General features: G+C 47.7%; 1 protein-coding gene across 3 annotated transcripts in view; it reads right to left on the bottom strand.

Moving 5' to 3' along the window:
* The window catches only part of SPECC1L (sperm antigen with calponin homology and coiled-coil domains 1 like), a 55,669-nt gene that overhangs the window by 17,867 nt on the left and 18,097 nt on the right, over positions 1-19,705 (bottom strand). For all 3 annotated transcript variants that reach the window (XM_059676568.1, XM_059676567.1, XM_059676569.1), the window contains 9 exons: positions 19,392-19,545; positions 16,476-18,109; positions 14,295-14,502; positions 9,923-9,996; positions 8,166-8,341; positions 6,473-6,636; positions 5,838-5,929; positions 4,423-4,513; positions 940-1,023 (listed from right to left, as the gene is read on the bottom strand). In XM_059676568.1, coding sequence (XP_059532551.1) covers positions 940-1,023; positions 4,423-4,513; positions 5,838-5,929; positions 6,473-6,636; positions 8,166-8,341; positions 9,923-9,996; positions 14,295-14,502; positions 16,476-18,109; positions 19,392-19,545 — 2,677 coding nt within the window. The remainder of the gene's footprint in view (positions 1-939; positions 1,024-4,422; positions 4,514-5,837; positions 5,930-6,472; positions 6,637-8,165; positions 8,342-9,922; positions 9,997-14,294; positions 14,503-16,475; positions 18,110-19,391; positions 19,546-19,705) is intronic.

Below are 19,705 nucleotides of genomic sequence, written 5' to 3'. Positions count from 1 at the left end.
GTGAAAGGGACAGAAAAGAGAAACACTTCATTCTGGGTCAGACCATGTTTTAAAAACCATAAATCAACGAGACAGAAAATCAAAAGGTGTCAAGTCAGCGACTGAAAAATAAAAGTAATCAGGAAAGTCCTACTTTGAAAGTCGGGCATAGTAAGACAGGGTATCTCGTTAGAATGATAGAAAGTTCTGGGAACGGTTGGAAGTACCACTTCAGCCGTTGATAGCAGAGCCACATTCAAGCGGCTTTTTAGCAAAAATGCGCTGACTACCAGCAGGTGCTGACAAAGCAGACGCATTCTCTGACCTCAGACACTGGCGATGAGGGGCCCATCCACCGTGTCCCGCGGGGCTGGCTGAGGAATGCTATACAGCAACAGTCCCCCGGGTCAGGGAAACCGCCTCCCTTTTCCTGGCTTAAACGTTCTCGACAATTTCAGGATAACCACAAGCAGAATCTAACACTGCCTTAGAAAAGCAATGTCCGATGCTTTCTCCTATTACAGGATCTTATTAGAGTAATACTGCACTTACATATTCCGACACGATTTTATAATTATTATTGTCTTTTCTTCTAATGTCAGATCAAACCCATAACCCTCAGTGAGGGGCTGACGCTCTAACCACTGAGCAAATGGGCCAGGGCTCATAAATACTTTTTAAATGAACGTAACTATTTGGTTTAGTTGCGGGGTGTGTGTGTGTGTGTGTGTGTGTGTGTGCGCGTGCGCGTGCACGCGCGCGCGCATGTGTGTGAGAATCAGGGCCATATGATTTCTATAGAATCTGAGCTACGACAGAGGAGATTCGGAGGAAAAATAATCAAGCCAAGAGCTAAAAAGGCGAGGAAAGTTCACTAAGTCTAAGGAGAAAGCATTCAGCACCATCACTAAAACTTCCGGAAGAGTCTCTCTAAAGGACGTTTCAAACAGGAGTGCTTACCCGAGATGGTCTTGGCGCTTTCCATGGCAGGCACTCTGGGCAGGGACGCGGGCCGGCTGGTGGAAGATGTCCGTAGGAGGTGCTCTGCACAAAGCGGGGGATCACAATAAAGACACTGACAGCGGACGCCCAAGTAACCAAGGTGGCAGGAAGGTGAGTGACGCCTCTCACCCTTCTCTCCCCACCCAGGGCGCGTCCACGATTCCCCATACAAAGCCACTTCTGCAGACAAGGCACGTGGGAACGCATTTCATTCAGGGCTTTATTCTAGGGATGACACATCGGACAGATGAAAATGCTTCGAAATCACCAACTGCCACTTCCCTCTCTGATGCAATTCAACATTCAAAGATCCCCTATGGCCTCTAGGTCTAAAACAGTACCAACTACACCAAAGCCTGGCCACCAACAGTTGGTGAGAAAGCCATTCATCCATAAGCAGACAAGTCAGGAGGGAACTGGTGAGAACACTAGAATGACGCTCTCACACACAGAGGGAGGAGCCGGTCCTGACCTCAGGGTGCAGGGGAGGCCTCAGCGCACTGTGAGGACACGGGGCTGGGCTCTACCCGAGGGAAGAGGAGTGGGTCACAGTATTTCAGCCAGACAACACGCAGAGCGAGGGCAGGAGGACTTGCCAGCTGAAGAATGAAGTCCCCGCCTGGCTAACCAGGGGGCACCTGGAAAGCAGACAGGGCAGCAGGAAAGGGGCGTGAAGGGAGGATGAGGCTGGCTGGGGGAGCCGCCAGGGCCTGGCATGTGGACATCAGTCTGAGGGCAACAAGGAAGCAGCGGGCACTTCTGAACACCCGGGGGGGCCTCGATCAGATGCCGCAGACGAGCTGGTTTGCGGCCTCGCCTTGCTCTGCTCCTCCCCTGCTCACTGGACACAAGCTGTGCATGCAGGGAGTTTCTGGAGCCCCTGGAACCCGGCGGAAGCTGTTCCCACCCCTCCTGAGCTTGGCTGCCTTTGCCCTGCAGGTCTTCTCAGGACCTGCCCCCGGTAGTGGGAGCCCCCAAACACAGACCAGGACCCCCCCCCCCACACACACCGAGGGCTACACACCCCACCAGGCTGTGGCCAGGCCAGGCCCACAAGCACAAGGGCGGACGAGATGTGCTCCGCCTGGTCGGGGTGGGTTAGGACATGTGACTAGGAAGAGGGAAAACACCACCTTCATGAAGACTATAGTCTCAGTGACCAGCAAAGCCCTACAGCAAACATTCCTTTAAAAAGGGAAACGGTAAGATTTACCACAAGAAAAGATAATTCAAAACCTCGTTGTAAGAATTGACAACTTAACAAACACTCCCTCTCCTAATATCATGACGTCACAAGTAATGCATATGACGTTATCTTTCAAGGACAGCACATCTTTCCTCTTAATATTTATTTTCTAAGCATGAGGCACATCTGGCTGAAATTACAAACTACCTGGAGGGAAAGGATGAACTTTGTTTTTAAAAATATATTTTTTTATTGATTTCAGAGAGGAAGGGAGAGGGAAAGAGAGAGAAACACCAATGGTGAGAGAGTATCATGGACCGGCTGCCTCCTGCACACCCCACACTGGGGATGGAGCCCACAACCCAGGCAGGTGCCCTGACGGGGAATCGAGCTGTGACCTCCTGGTTCCTAGGTTGAGGCTCACCCACTGAGCCACACCGCCGGGAACTGACTTTCTTAGTGAAGACAGGACTTACACAGCCTGGAGTAGTCACACCCTCCTTATCATGGACACACATCGCCTGTGCAAAAGGCCTACAGGCAGCACCCTGGGAGTCTGAGCCCTGCGGGCAGCTGGCATCCTCCTCACAGGAAGAGCGCTGTTATGCACCAAGTCTGACCCACAAGACAGAGTCAGCAGCACACGGAAGCAGTGGGAAACACAAAGCAACCTTTTTTCTTTAATTACTTTTTCCATGTCACAGTTACAAAACTGCTTTCCCTAAAACCTTAATCTCCCAAGCACAGCAAATGAAGAAAGCGAAAATGAAGGCTAGAGACCATGAAGCAAAGCTAGTGCGTCAGCTGCGCCCGGTCCTTGTCGTGCCCACAGGGACAGGGTTCCTTCCCCAGGTGCCGTGTGTCTTCCTCCTTCCCACGCACGCTGCAGGCACACGCCGGAAACGGAGCTCACGGAGCGTGTGGCCGATCCATTTCCCAATGCCTGGCTGTCTTTCTCACTGCATGTCTAAGGGCCACGTCTGCCTCAATTCCACAGACACTTCTGGAAACGCGCTGCACAGGACTCGTTTCCTGGCCCTGGAGCCTCAACGGGCCATTCCTTCCACAGTCACGGGTGGTGGCCTTCCACGGGCACAGCGGTCTGCTGCCACGTGCGGGAGCGTTTTCACGGAGAAGCACGCGAGGGAGTGCTCAGAGGCACTTGCTACAGTCAGAACCATGTCCCTCTGCTCCTGCAGAAGGCGGGCCGGCTCCATCTCCTGTCAACTGTCGGTTTATCCCTCCTCAGGGAGTCAGATTCGTGCATTACAGTTGCGTGTGGCGGGCAGGAGCGATTACACTTTACAGTAAGAGCCTGCTGCCACATGGAGCTACTCAGTCCACTCATTAAAGAGGATCATTTGGGTGTCCACTGCGTGGCAGGCACTGGGGTTGGCACAACGGTCAGAGACAGGAAAATAGGAGGCAGGAAACTTGCGCTCATGGAACTTGGAGTTTAGAGCAGAAGCTGGACATTGAAACAATCATTACCAGTGCCCTGGCCAATTTTGCTCAGTGGGTAGAGCCTGGCCTGCGGACTAAAGGGTCCCAGGTTCAATTCTGGTCAAAGGCACAGGCCCGAGTTGTGGGCTCGATCCCCAGTGGGGGGCGTGCAGGAGGCAGCCAATCATTGACTCTCTCATCATTGATGTTTCTCTCTCTCTCTCCCTCTCCCTTCCTCTCTGAAATCCATAAAAATATATTTTTAAAATGCAGTATGGGTAAGAGGAGGAGCCCTGACTTCAAGAGGGAGGAGACCTGGTCCTGGGCTGGCTCTGCGAGAAGAGCTGTGTGAACACGGGCACGCCCTTCACAGCGCAGAGAAGAGCGGCTGGACCTCATCGTCAGTCTCCCTTTCTCCTATGAACAGCAGCGGGCACAGTGGAGGAGACGGCCCGGTCTACTGCTCAGTAACTACGCTAACCTGCATGAAGACGCTCTGTGAAGCCTCACTTTTAGTATCTGTGAAATGGGGATAACAATCCAACCATCACGAAAAACTATGAAAACATAGTGCCCAGCAACACAGCTATCACTGATCATGACGCTATGACAGAGCTGCCTTCCAAGATGCCCTTGTTAATAACTAACCTCCCATTTGTAATTAAGACATATTATCAGTAAACTTCTGATAAAGATGCGTACCAGCCTGGCTTCAGTCATGTCAAGAACAAAGAAAATAACACTTTAGCCAAAAAGGGTCAGAATTACAAAGATAACAAGAAAAGTGAAATACTGCAACACATAGGATGTACCTTGAACGGGGATTTCCCCATAGTTTGGTCTCTTATCTGACAGGGCTGTCAGGGGTTTGGATGTAGAAATTGGTCCACTTATGGAATGTCTCTGAAATCATAAGATAAACATGGTTAACGTTAGGTTGAGTCTAGAGCTGGGACTCACAAAGAAAACTGCAGAGAGTAAATAGTGATGAATTTGCATAATCCCTTCCAAACTATGTAAGGCTGCAACTAACTCTCTTAGTGAGATTACACACAGATTACCAGTGGCTCCAGGGGTCAGTGATGTGCGGTCAGGGAGGAGAGGGAAGGTGTAACTGTAAAGGGTCGTAGGAGGGGTCCTTGTGTGATGGAAACGTTATGTCTCCATATACCAACGTCAGTGTCTTGGTTGTGGCATTACACGATAGATTTACAAGACGGTATCTTTGAGGGAAACTGGGCATTGGGATCCTTCTGTTTTAAGTGGTTATTGGTCACATTATATGCCAGAGAGAGAGAAAGACAGAGAAGAGACCAATGGAGAGAGGAGCCCAGCCATCCCTGCTGAGCCAGGCCCCGCCCACCCTCTAGCTCAGCCGTGGGCAAACTACGCAGCCTGCAGGCCGGATCCGGCCCGTTTGAAATGAATAAAACTAAAAAAAAAAAAAAAGACCGTACCCTTTTATGTAATGATGTTTACTTTGAATTTATATTAGTTCACACAAACACTCCATCCATGCTTTTGTTCCGGCCCTCCGGTCCAGTTTAAGGACCCATTGTGGCCCTCGAGTCAAAAAGTTTGCCCACCCCTGCTCTAGCTGGTGCAGCTGCTGGAGTGAGCCCAGGCAAAGCAAGCAAAGAACTGCGTGGCCACCCAGAGAAAGGTGAACAACAGCCAGGCTGCTGCTTTAAGCACCAAGTTCTGAAATGATCTGCTGTGCAGCAGAGGCTGAGGATGCCAACTCCATGTTCAGCCTAGAGAAGTGACTTAGTAGAGCGTTAAAGCAGGGTCGCTGAAGCCACACTGCCCAGGTTCAAATCCCAGCTCTGCCACTTCTTCATCGTCTGACCCTCAGCAAGTTGCCTTCTGGGCCTCAGTTTCCACAGGTGAAAACTAGGGGTAAGAACAGTCCCTAATACCCCACAGAGTTGCTGTGAGGATTAAATGAGTGACTACAAAGCATCTGGAACAGTGTTGCACATACAGGAAGTGTCCAATGGTTGCTCCCTATCACTATCAGAGATTTTCAGATTCATCCAACTGACATTTCCATAATTTATTTCAATTCCATCTATTCACCAGCCTTTTAGGGGGGAAATCCCACTACATCCTGCACGCAGTGGTCAGCTACTCCCCTCCCCCCCCTTGACATGAATGCGAGTGATTCTGAAGAGGGAGGACTAGCTGTCAGGTGCTGAGACCCGGGCCTCTGAGCACAGGCACTGACCTGCATGGGGGAGACAGCGGCCGCAGGTGGCGTTTTCATAGGACTTGGGCTCAGCGGGGTTCGAGGAATTGCGGCTGCATTAGGGTTTGGTACTAGAAAAACAAACAAAGGAGTGCATGAGAAATGCCTCACGGTAAGTGGAAGCTTGTGTGACTGGTCCCCCCTGACGGGTTCACAGTGAACCCGTGCTCTCCGCTCCCCGGGAGGCTGTCCAGGCTGATGCCGCCTCCGCTGCACACAGAAGCTGAGGGCCAAGATTTGGTGTTGGACACGAGAAGTCTAGGAACCACCTCCATGCCAGGCCCAGTCGGCGTTGGAGGACACGGGTCTGAAACAGCGAAGAGGAAGGGCAAGGGCTGAAGTCCTGAGGCAGCTCTGAGGCACAGAGAAGGCGCTCAAAGTCACAGGCCTGTGTGAAGGCAGCTCTGCAGGGGGCCAGGCACGGGTCTCAGACAAGATCCCTGAAGCTGAAGCTTCCCCCAACCTCCTGTTAAAAACACCCTTTAGCGGGACTCAGTGACTCTCTGTGAAATCTGATGAGACTCAGAGCATAAGGCAATAAAGAGCACCGACCCAGACCGGAGAGCACGTGGTAAGGACATGACTGCCTGCCCCGCACACGGGCAAGAACTTACCTTGAGACGCGCTGTCGAAGGACTTGATGAGGGTTTTTACCGTGGGGGTCGGCTCCGAGGAAGTCGAGGATCGTCTACTCAGCCCCATCCCCTGCCTCAAGGCCGCCAGGTCTCTCTCGACAGCATTCATGTAGTTATACACCCGGCCTCGCTCCTCCTCTTGCCTGAAAACAATATTGAAATCAGCGCATTTTTTTTACATATATACTAGGTAATACAAACTCCCCGCCCCCCCAACTGAAGAGCATTAAAAAGTATCAGTTTAAAATAAAAAAATACTATCAGTTGAGCAGAGTAAATTACTTGGTTTAATCTTCCCATTTGCTTGGTAAATTCCAGGAAATGATATGAAAATCTTTATATCAGGTTCTCCTAAGTACGTTAAGTAACCATCAGTTCCATTTTCATCTGAGTGAGTGTAAGGTGAGGACCTTAGTAATCAATTAGCAATAAAAGGGAGGCGGACGGCCCGAAAGTCTGACTCAGAGCTGGGGGCCTCACGGTTCTGGGCTGCTGGGAGGGCCTGGGCCCGCGGGGGAGTCTGGGAACTCCCAGCACGTACAGGTCATCCAGACTGGCTGTCCAACATGCTATGCGTAGACATGGAAATACAAAGAAATGAAATCAAAGCACACACTTTTAAAATAAAAATTTAAAAACTGTGCAGTCTCCAAATAGAATTTCTACAAAGGGGGGAAAAAAAAGACTGAGGCCATATTAGTAACATGAGTCCCCTGGATGCTCGGGGACGTGAGTCATCTAAAAATCAATTGCACTTCGCTTCTGGCCAGCTCTGATTCTCTGAGCTACACAGAAGTTTTCATCTGGGATGAAATTTCAGTTGCAGAGTTTGTACATGTCATGTAACTAGCAAGCAAGCTTCTAGGTGAGCAAAAATTAGGCCAGCCCTTAGGAAAATTTCCCATTTGGCTCTTCTTTTGACTTTATTTTCAAAAACTAAAAACATATTAGTAAGAACAGTAGTGTTTTAATATTTTTGCATACCTCTTTAATGTCTGGCTCAACAAAATACTGCTAGGTTCTCATTTCTTATACATTCACTCTATTGCGATGTGAAAAATAAGTAAGCTTTGCACAGATATGTAATTGGAAAAGGAAAGGAAATTTTAACGATATTAAAATCAGTGTGTTTTTTTAGCTAGCTGTGGCTATTCTTCCTTGATGGTACACCAAAAGGCAACAAGTGGTAATTACTTAAAAGTTAGTTGCTGTCTGCTAGCGTGGCTCAGTGGTTGAGCATCAACCCATGAACCAATAGGTCACTGGTTCGATTCCCGGTCAGGGCATATGCCCACTTTGCGGGCTCGATTCCCAGTGTGGGACGTGCAAGAGGCAGCTGATCCATGATTCTCTCTCATCACTGATGTTTCTATCTTTCTCCCTCTCTTTTCCTCTCTGAAATCAATAAAATATAATTTTAAAAAAACCAAACCACACAAAACCCTCTGGCCTCCTCCAGAGATGTGATTATGGACACTGGCAATTCTGAAAGATCCCTGTAGACTGCACTATGCCACAGGTGTCCGAAAATGTGGCCAGGAAAGCTGAGGAACTTCTACTAGCCCCACGCTCAGTCATCCCAGTGTCGAACCCCAAGTTCTCTCCACAGCACCGCCCCACGGAACTGGGGTGTGCTGGAACACACGGACACAACCGGGCTCTCAACGCATACTTGCGGGACTTGATTTCTTCCAGGTCTTTTGTGAGCTTCTCATTTTTTTCCTGAGCCTCATGCAGCCGGCGCTTCAGGTCACCGATCTCCTCCTGGGCTTCAGACTTAATGTCGTTGGCAATGACCACCGCAGTCTGAAGATCAGCCTGAAACTGCCGCCATTCCGCAGATTCTTCCTATATTAAAAACGGAATTTTTATTTCCAAAAGAGAGCAGTAAAAACTTATTTAAAACAGTAAAATGTGTTTATGATTAGGTTGCTGTAGTGCACTGTCCTAAATGATGCTAAACTTCTTTTAAATCCCAGAGAATTGCTATTACCTATAGCTAGCAGGTAATGCGATTATTATGACTGAACTTCTTTTTTTTTTTTTTTTAAATATATTTTATTGATTTTTTACAGAGAGGAAGGGAGAGAGATAGAGAGTTAGAAACATCGATGAGAGAGAAACATCGATCAGCTGCCTCCTGCACATCTCCTACTGGGGATATGCCCGCAACCCAGGTACATGCCCCTGACCGGAATCGAACCTGGGACCCTTCAGTCCGCAGGCCGACACTCTATCCACTGAGCCAAACCGGTTTCGGCATGACTGAACTTCTTAACGAGGAAAACATTTTCTAGCTATCTGTCCTCTGAGGCATCAAACATTCAAAAAGTGCTCAATAAATATTAATGATGGTAAAGTCAAGCCTTCCTTACTCATTCAAGTCTCAAAGCAAGTCTTATGAAAATAAACATATTATCCAAAATGTTTAGCGCTTTACCTCTGAACAGCTCAAGAAGGTAGATAAATGGTGTGTGAACCATGCTGAAAAGTCATACAGTGAGACACTATAAATACCCTGACATCAAAAACTAACAGAGAAAAAAAAAATCAAAAGTAAAGGAAAAGGAAGAGGAAGCCAGAAGAAAAACACTGAACCTAATCTAGGCAGACACAACCTTAGAGACAAAGAGAGGAGCTAAGGAACGGTACAGTCCACTGCTTCCCACAGCCACGGAGGATGCGGGGGTGACTGGGGGAGCCTCCCCGGGGCATCGCCTCCACCACAGCTTCAGCTGCCCACACCCAGCCCAGCGCCTGCCACCCCAAAGCAATGTCCTGCCCCGGGAGGGCAGCGGAGCAACTGTGGCACCAGCCAGACTATGACGTCAGCTCCTCCACCCTCGGCAACAGAGGGCACTGCTGCTGGCAAGCTGACCAGACCCACGGCAGACTGGAACAGCTTGGTGTAGGGTACTTTCCAATCAACAGCTAATCACCTTTCTTTCCAAAAGATAACACTTGCTTCTTAAACCCATCTTTTTATAGAAATATTTTTATTGATTTCAGAGAGGGAGAGCGAGAGAGATAGAAACATCAATGATGATGAGAGAATCATGAATCAGCTGCCTCCTGCACGCCCCACACTGGGGATGGAGCCCCCAAACCGGGCCTGTGCTCTAATCAGGAATCGAACTGTGACCTCCTGGTTCATAGGTCGACGCTCCACCACTGAGCCACACCGGCCGGGCTAAATCCATCTTTCTAAATTACCACTAATGAGTTACTAGTACATTCTTCTCCCCAGAATCTAGTACCAGTCTCAATTTTAAATAATGGCATTTGCTTTCTGCTCCAAGCCTAGTGGGGTCAACGTTATAACTGTATTTGAAGCTTATCGTGAATGTGAACATGGTCAGTAACTACCCCATGCCTAACATTCAGAAGACTCTGCTTTCTAATCAGATAATCCATGAGGACTTAGCCTACCCGAAGCCTCCTGTGCAGGGTCTTGATTTCTCTTTCCATGTCGTGCTTTTGGTCCTGGAGTTTTTTAACCGTATCTGAAATGATCACAAAAGTTTAAATATTTATTCTTCGAGTTGCATTCAAAAGGAATAATAGAAAGGGAGGAGGTCATTAAATATGGCATTCAGAAACAGGCCTGCTGCCCACAGCCCTTTTATTTTAATACACAGCTTTAAAGAAAATAAGAAGCGTTCACTCCAAGGATGAACCAGCATTACTTTCTAAAGAAAATGTCAAGTTTAAATCACAATTTCTGGAGTACTTCCTTCCTTAATGCCTTAATTCTGAAACAATAAGTTTAGTAAAATCAATTGTTAGAAACATGCATATTATTGGCTCACAAACAATCAAAACAACACTGACTGCTATTACAATGTGAACTTTTAAAGTACTTATGCAAGCATAACGTACTTCATACACTGGAATAAATGGCAGAAAAGTGGTGAATTAATACAATTTTTACAAACTTAATTATATAATACCATGGGGAGCTGCTACCATTAATTCTAGGAGTCTTTTTACAAAATGAAAAACATATTTATAAAGTAAATGAATACTTCTTGCATAATATGAATTTTCTTCAAACCATTTCACTCACTGTACACATTTAATGAGCGCTAATAGGCAAGTGCCATACTCGATAGAGTGGGATGCGAGATGAAGGCACAGCCAAGGCCAGAATCCTCCAGAGCCAGAAATGTCTGGGGAGGCACATTCTATTGAGAGTTCTGCTCCAAAACCCATGCTGACGGGGAAAGGCCCTAGGAGGGTGCCCTGCTGGAGACCGCTGCTTAGTCAGTTCCACTCATTTCTTTTGTCCTTATCCTTTCTCTTTGTCCTTATTCTCTTTCTCCACATTAATGGCCACAAAATGCACATAATCACGCCCAAAAAGATTATCCTGCACCCAACACTACATGCCTATCATTGTCATGTCTGATTCCTTTTAAACAGAAGCAAAGCTGGCAGCCAATGGACACACTTAGGAAGAATAAAGCGCACTAAGTGTCTCTAGGGAATTTGAGTTCAAGTTACAAATCATAACTGTATTTTCACTTTGCAACAAAGAATTAAAAATGACAACAGGCCCGACCAGTGTGACTCAATGGATTGAGCATCATCGCATGTACCAAGAGGTCACGGGGGCAGGCAGGAAGCAGCCAATAGATGTTTCTCTCTCTCTCCCTCTCCTTTCCTCCCTCTAAAAAAATCAATGAGAACATATTACCAACAACAAAAGTGACAACAGGCTTTTCCTCCTTAGAATCAAAGGAGTCTGTGCTTAATTTTTTGTCTTGAAAACTAGTTGAGCCCCATTCATGATCACATGAAAGAACAGCATATGTCTTCAATACTGGAGCCTCTAAATCAGTGGTTCTCAACCTGTGGGTCGCGACCCCTTTGGGGGGGGGTCCTAACGATCTTTTCACAGGGGTCCTTCGAAAATACATCCTGCATATCAGATACTTACATCACGATTCAAAACAGTGGCAAAATTACAGCTATGAAATAGCAACAAAAATAATGTTATGGTTGGGGGTCACCACAACATGAAGAACTGTATGAAAGGGTCGCGCGGCATTAGGAAGGTTGAGAACCACTGATCTAAATGCAGTTTCCTTCGCTGTTTTCCTAGTGAGAGGGACACTGCCATCTACTGTCTTCAACTCAAAAGCAACACTAAACTCTATTACCAAAGAACAGAAGTGCTACTATGATCTCATTTTTAAATTACCTATAACTCAATTTTACAATCCTATTTCTTTTTAGAAATCAGGTAAATTGCCATTCTCATTGTTATTCGACTAATTTTGCTCTGAACAATTGTGGGCACTGTCCTGCCCCCTTAATAGCAGGGCTCATCATCCTTTCAACACCAAGACAAGCCAAGAACCATAACCAGGCCTCCACGCTGGCGCCAGTGACAGGCCCGTCATTCCTGCAGGTGCTACTAGACAGCGACCATTGGCTCGGGATCAACCATGGACCCAGGGGTGTAACATGATGAAAGTTCACAAGCAAACTTCTGTGCCCCCCAAATCCAAGAAACCTCAGGGTACTCACACCCAGTGCTCAGTCACTCTCCTTTCTGGGCAAGTTGCGCCAATGGATAGCAGGTGCGATTTTGGAAGAAGGGAAAGAACAAGAGTGACCAGTTAAATTACCGCGCCTCAGGGGCAGGAGAGAGGCAGGCAGCGCCTCTGGCCAGTAGGTCACAGCTTTATCCCCAAAGCCAGAATTCCTCATGTGCACAGAGGACACAGACGAGCTTCAAATGAACTACTGACTACTTTTATTTTTCAATATTTATTTTACTCATTTTTATTTTTCTGGAAAAAAAGTGGATATAACTTTCCCCCCTTGATTCTAAAAGTAATACGTGCTCACAATAAAACCTTAAAAGCAGAAAAGGGTAACAAAAATAGATTACCCATAATTAGATTTGGTATATATCCTTTCAGACTTCCTATGAGTTTATACTTTAAAAAAAAAAAAAGGGATTATACCATTATACTGCTTTAAAAGCCTTTCTACTTAGCAGGCTAGGGACACCTTTATCAATACATACAGATCTGTAGCACCATTTTGATGGCTGTGTTAGTATTCCATGGACTGGATATGTCATGATTTGTCTTAGCAACTTCCTATAAACGAAGTTAGAATGGTTCTAAGTTTTGTTATACACACCATGAGTGCCTTTACACAATTGTTTACCTGAAGATACATTTCTAGAAGTGGAGAAGTGCTGAAGGACCATTTGAGACTGTTTAATAGCAGTTACATGTTAAGTGTCATAAGGTCTACAACTTACTGTCAACTGGTTCAGTTAAACGCACACACACACACAAAATATTACAAAGTATTAAATTAAAATTAAATTGTCAAATCTCAGTAGTTGGTGCTAACTATATCATTCTTGCAGTATTTCTGAACTTTTGAACTTTTCATTTCAAAAATCTGGGAAGAGAAACTACATAGCTAAATAATTTATTCAGAATTTTCTTTAATTAAAATCCATATAATGTTAATGTAATTTTATTTTGGCAATGATTTATAAAGTTTTGGCACAGGAATCCCTATCATTTAACCTTTTCCAGTGATTACCACAAGGTGTCACTCTTTCCACATTCAAATCAAAAGTCTTACGTGGGAAATCTGAGAATCAAACCAGCCACCTTTCAGTGCACATGATGATGCCCAACCACTGAGCCACACCAGCCAGGGTTCTATCCCTAATTTTTTCCCAAACCTTTTAAGGATATACATCATGGTCCCTTACTCCTAAATATTTAGTGTGTGGTTCCCAAGAATAGGGACATTCGTTTATAAGACACAGTACAGTTATCAAGTTCATAAATGTATACTGATATGTGTATCTACTCTACCATCCACATTCCAATTTTGTCATAATATCCATTATATCATTTCCCCCTACAGCACTGGACCCAGTCTAGGCACAGTCTCCTTAGCCTCCTTCACTCTAGAACTTTTCCATCGCTCTGTCTTCTATGACACTGGCATATTTTAGGAATTCAGCACCACCCACTCCTGTTCTTAGTAACACACGCCTCACTTTTTTGTCTAATGTTTCTCTATGATTAACTGAAGTTATGCCTCAGCCAGAGTACAGCCTAGCTGATGTGTCTGATCTCTCTGTGCCCCGGTCACTGGCATGACCACCCTGTTAAAATGTAGCCCAATTTTTCCACTGCATAATTTCTGTTGCTTTTTCCTCACTTGCAACGTAATCAACAGTCTGGGAAGATTTTAAGATCATGAAAATTCTGCTTCATCACACTTTCTCACAGGAATCTTTGTACTATTTTTGCAACTTTTTATAAATCTGACATAACTGCAAAATAGTTCTTAAAAAGTTTTATTTTTAAAAAGCAACTTAAAATCTGAGTCTCAATTCCACCAGATTATAAAATCTCCATGGGAGGGAGGAAAATCAGACAAATAAACCTGTGATTTAGGCATAAGATTATGAAGGGTCAATGCTTTTTCGTCACAGTATACCTGCAATCATTAGAATAGATACTAAATGGCTTTTCCTAAGATCTAGAAAATAAACCCCATTAGCTTGTTGCTTAAATAATTTTCCATAATTAAGCGCAGTTTTAATGTAATGCTTCCACTTAACAGTTCTTCAGAGCAAAACAGGGCAGCCTGAAGACTACCAGCTAACGTGTGGGCTAGGCTTGACCACGCGCGTATTTCTGCTAGCACTGCGGTCAGAATGACTACTTGTTATTCTGTTACTGGCTGTACACTATTCCCACATGTTAAAGGGGCAGGACGAAAAGGATCGAAATGTCCCCACATCACTTACTCTCTAAATCAGAAATAATGAGGTTGTCATGAAGTTTCACGGCTCGATGCTGCTCGACTTCGTCTTCAAGTTCAAAAATGGTTTCTTTCATGTCGCTCCTTTCTGTCTCTTTTTCTTCTAGCTCTGATCTTAATTTTTCCAATGTCATGTTCAAATCTTCTATTTGCTTTTTAGCTTCTTCTTGGAAGGCTCTGTATTCATCTTCTACCTGTACGAAATCGATGGTGCAGATTAGAAAAGTTAGGAGTTGTTTTACGATACATTCTGGAACTGAGGTGTACACAGTTTCAAAGGGAAGCGAAGTGCGAGTTGCTCTGCGTGAACTAAAATGACCTGCATAAGAAATAACTGGTTAAAAGTATGAAGAAGCCTTCTACACCAGAACTTCAGGTAATATACTTAGAATACTGTCACTACATCACTGACTGAAAGTATGTTGGCAAATCACTGAATTTAACTAGATTATTTAGGAGGAAATTCTGGAAATTTTCCCTCCTCTTAAGTTTGGGCTGAAGGCATGCATTCGATTAATGGTTAACATGTTCTTCCACAGAAACTGTCCCATTTGTGGTAGTTTCAATATCAAATTAATAATGAGAAACAAACAAACAAAAAAAATAATGAGAAACAAAAAATAATCCCCAAATACTGTCACACCTAAATTGTATCACTAAAAAAAATTAGGGTCTAAATTATGCAAATTTTGGCCAAAGACATACTAATGTTTCTCATTTAAAAATCATTGCACTAAAATAGGAAACAGAGCGTGAGGTAAATTAGATAAACTCATTCAAACAGACTGTATACCAGCCATCAGGCGGGCAGAGAGCCCGGGCCAGAGTGCCAGCACCCTGGGGCGCAGCTCTGAGTCCTCATAACTGAGCCGCATGTAAGACAAGGGACCTGCACTATGGCCTCAAAGGTCCCCCCGCAACAAACCACAGGCCTCTGGGAAAAGGAGCCTCACACTCCAGAACATTTTTTAACTCACAACAGACTCTACTTGAAAACCTAAAACCACAACAGATGAGCAGTGGCAGACGCCACCTGGAATCCTGGCTCTCCATCTTTCCTATGCCAGAATACATCACAGATGTCGATGGGAAATTGCCTGGCATGCTGCCCTGGGGGTACCAGAACCACGGACAAATTCTGGTGTTAGCCGAAACCGGTTTGGCTCAGTGGATAGAGCGTCGGCCTGCGGACTGAAGGGTCCCGGGTTCGATTCCGGTCAAGGGCATGTACCTGGGTTGCGGGCACATCCCCAGTGGGGGATGTGCAGGAGGCGGCTGATCGATGTTTTTCTCTCATCGATGTTTCTGACTCTCTATCTCTCTCCCTTCCTCTCTGTGGAAAATCAATAAAATATATTTTAAAAAAAAAAAAATTCTGGTGTTAGCTGAACTCCAGCCCCAGGCAGGAAAACGGTAACGAAATGCAAGTGAATGGAAGTGACATTATTATAAGAATACTCTTCGCCCTGGCCGGTTTGGCTCAGTGGATAGAGAGTCGACCTGCGAACTGAAAGGTCCCAGGTTCGATTCCGGTCAAGGGCACATGCCTGGGTTGTGGGCTCGATCCCCAGGCGGGGACTTGCAGGAGGCAGCCAATCCATGATTCTCTCATTGTGGATGTTTCTATCTCTCTCTCCCTCTTCCTCCCTCTCTGAAATCAATAAAAATATATTTTTAAATAAAGAATACTTTCATTCTACCCCAATAAAAGAAAACCATCCTAGTGAGAAAACCATCCTAGGCTTTCAGCATTGCAGCTGAAAATAAAGCTAATGAGCCCTGGCTAGCATGCTAAGTGGTTAGAGAGTTGACCCATGCACCAAAAGGTCAAGGGTATGTACCTGGGTTGCAGGTTCAATCCCGGCCCCAGTTGGGGCAGGTGTGCAGGAGGCAACCCCTCGATGTATCTCTTTCACACTGATTTTCGCCCCACCACCTCCCTCCCTCCCTCCCTCCCTCCCTCCCTCCCTCCCTCCCTCCCTCCCACACTCTCTCGGAAGTCAATGGGAAAAAAGTATCCTCGGGCGAGGAGGAACAGACAGAAGCAGCTAATGACCCCACGCAGGCGATGCTGGCTCTCAGTGGGCATGGGCATGGGCATGGGCATAGGCATGGGCATGCGCAGCTGCAGGAGGCTGCTCCTAACACTGAGCTACTGAGGCAGTACCTTGGCAATGGCGTCCTGCAACCGATTGGCATCATTGCGGGTGTGAGCCAGGTCCTCCTGCAGGCTGCTCGCCAAGGCCTCCGCTTTCTCCTTGTCCAGCCGGACGCTCTCCAGCAGGTCCTGGATGTCAGACTTGTCCCCCGAGTTGTGGATGGAGTACAGCTCCGCCACTTTCTGCTTCTCGTTCTCCAGCTGGGCCTTCAGGCGGTTCATCTCGATCTGGTCACTGGCCACGGTGGCCTTGTACTCCTCCAGCGTGGCCGCCAAGGCCGCCTTCCCCTTCTGCTCAGACTCCACGATCCGCTCCATGTGGTGGTTGCGCTCCTTGAGCGCCCCTATCATTTCCTGAGCCTCCTTGTTGTCTTGTTCCGCCATCTTCAAAGTATTACTTAAATGCTGCTGGACGCCCAGGAGCTGCTCCCGCTCAAAGCGGGCGTTCTCCGCCAGGTCCATGTACCGCTGCTCCAACTCCATGTAGCGGCCGCTCTTGACGTCTTCGTCGATGACGTAGGAGATGTGGTGCTCGTCGAGGAGGGAGCGGAAGTACTCGATCTGCCGGCTGAAGTGCTCCAGCTTGTCACTCTGCTGACAGAGGGACTCCATCAGAATGACCTTCTCCTCGCCCAGCCTCTCGTTCTCGCTGTTGAGCTCCTGGGTGATCTGCTGCAGGTCCGCCAGCTCCTGCAGCGTGGCCTGCAGCTCCTCGCTCGTGCTGTGCTGGTTCTCCTCCATCTGGTGGATCCGCTCCGTCAGGCAGGCGACGGACACCTCGCTGGCGTTGCCGCTGCTGCCTTTCCGGGAGCGCTCGGTGCTCGGCACGCCCTCCGACTCCGAGGACGAGGGCGCGTCCAGGGCGTCGTCGCTCGAGGTGAGCGGCTGGTACACCTCGCTGGACTCGCTGTCCAGGTTGTCCATGGAGTTGCTGTGCTGATGGTCCATGAGGGTGTTCTCGTCCTGACTCAGAAGGTCCTCCACTGAGCCCGGGGCGGAGCCCTCCACCGAGGAGGTCAGCGTCCCTCCGCCGTCGCTCTGGTTCCCGGGGGCGATTTCTGGGCTCAGGGACTGGTAGCCGAACAGCTTTTCCGAGTTGTCCAGCCTCTGCTCGAGGGAGAAGCCCAGGGCGTTCAGCCTGTCCTTCAACATCCTGTTCTCGTTCTTGAGCTGGTTGAGCTCCTCGCGGATGGCTGTGTTCTGCTCCTGCAGCTGCAGCAGCGTGGACTCCACGTCAGTGGGCTGGTGGGCCAGCATGGCCGCCTTCTCCTCGCACTTCTCCTCCCCCTCGGCCTGGTCCTCGTTCATGCCCAGCTGAGCGCGCATGTCGCGGAGCTCGCTTCTCAAATGGAAGATCTCCGCGTCCTTGGTGGTCGCCAGCGAGAGGAGGTCTTTCACCTTGGCCTCCAGGGCGGCTTTGTCACTGATCTGATTGTCCGACTTAGACTTGCTCATGCGGACGTCACATTCCGCGGCCGTGCGACTGCGGGAGCGCTTGGGCAGGGCCGCGTCGCCGGCTCCCTGGCCTGCGGAAGGCAGCTTCTTGCTCGGGTTGACCCGGGGACGCTCACGCAACCTCTCTCTCGTGGAGCCGGATTCTTTGCTCCCTGTGGATGTGCTACGCTTGGTTGAAGAAGTTGTGCCTACATGTTTAAAACAAAGAATTTAAGGCAAAAATATCAGTGATAAAAAGACACACAGTTTACTTATGCCCCGGGTCTAATGAGATGAAATCTAGGCATCTACACGTTGATTTCAGAGAGAGGAAGGGAGAGGGAAGGAGAGACAGAAATACCAATGATGAGAGAGAATAATCGATCAGCTGCCTCCTCCCACAAACACTTAAGAAATCAATTAGCATTTTTTTTTTTTTTTTTGCTGTGAAAAACACTCTCTAGAGCATGGAGGGAAGGGAACGGTGGCGGCCGCAGGGCAGGCAGGAGCGAGCATGGCCCATAAAAAGGTAGAATGAGGCCACACAGGTGACGAAAGCAGCAGGGGAGGTTTCTATAGAGACCTGACTGTCCAGGAGAGTTCAGTGAGTCGCAGAGGTCAACCAATGCTCCTGAGCGGGGAAGAGACACAGGAGAGAGCCCTGCTGGGGAAACTCACCTAGACGATGCTGAGTGGAGCGTGTGGGAAGGAAGAAGAGCGGGGAAGGGGGAACGTGAGAGGCAGAGCAGGGAGAGGAAGAAGCCCGACACTCAGGGAGCAAGGTCGGGGTCTCCGTAAAACACAGACGGGATCATAAATCAGCAACAGGCTCAAAGGCACAAGTAACAGAGTGGGGAGGAGCCCCGCAAAGGGGGGCCGAAGAGGAAAAGGGCTGCTGTACACTGTCCCCCAGTACTCATTCCCTGCCCCACTCTGTAAGTCAGACCATCACCTTCTGCACTAAACCAGAGAGCAGGCTGGGAGAGAAAAGGTCTGCGCACGAGGAGAGCCAGAGAGGAGGAGCCAGCACTGAGCACGTCCCACAGGAAAGGCGGGAGAGAAGCAAGAGGAAAGGGACAGACAGGGGAAGAGAAGCTTCCCCCGGGGCTGCTGTGACAAGGGAGCAGGAGAGGAATCTGAGTGGATGGACACAGGCACTGCAAGGCCCATCAGTTCACCTGTGCAGATGCCTGAAATTCTCTGTGGCCTGGTGCCTGCCACAGACAGGACTAATGGGTGCTTTAAAAATACTCATTGATGAGGTCTAGAGAGTATTTTTCACAGCAAAAAAAAAAAAAAAAAATGCTAATTGATTTCTTAAGTGTTTGTGGGAGGAGGCAGCTGATCGATTATTCTCTCTCATCATTGGTATTTCTGTCTCTCCTTCCCTTTCCCTTCCTCTCTCTGAAATCAACGTGTAGATGGAACCCCTAATGCCTACCCCGCCTCGGCACACAGGCGGCTGAGCTCTGAGCCGAGCGCCGCGCCTACCTGTGCTCATCTTGGATTTGTTCTCCACGGTGGTCATGGCGGGGGCCGAGGCTGAAGACGCTGTGGAAGGGCAGGTGCTTTTCTTTCCTTTGACACCATTAGTCACGGTCACCCCTCCAGCCATTCCAGCTAAAAGGTCATCACTGCTCTTGGTCTGCAAGCAACATACAATCAAAATAAGTTGACAAGATGAAGCAAGATTAAATGATATTTTCAGACTAAATGAAGTTCTTGCCTTATACTGAGCTCACGAGTTCTACAAAGGCTTTCTAACGGTCAGCAAGCGGCTGATCGTACTGTGCAACAGAGCAGAA

The sequence above is a fragment of the Myotis daubentonii genome, chromosome 19 (assembly GCF_963259705.1).
Source record: "Myotis daubentonii chromosome 19, mMyoDau2.1, whole genome shotgun sequence".
NCBI classification, from domain to species: domain Eukaryota; kingdom Metazoa; phylum Chordata; class Mammalia; order Chiroptera; family Vespertilionidae; genus Myotis; species Myotis daubentonii.
This window is presented reverse-complemented; position numbering and strand designations above follow the sequence as displayed.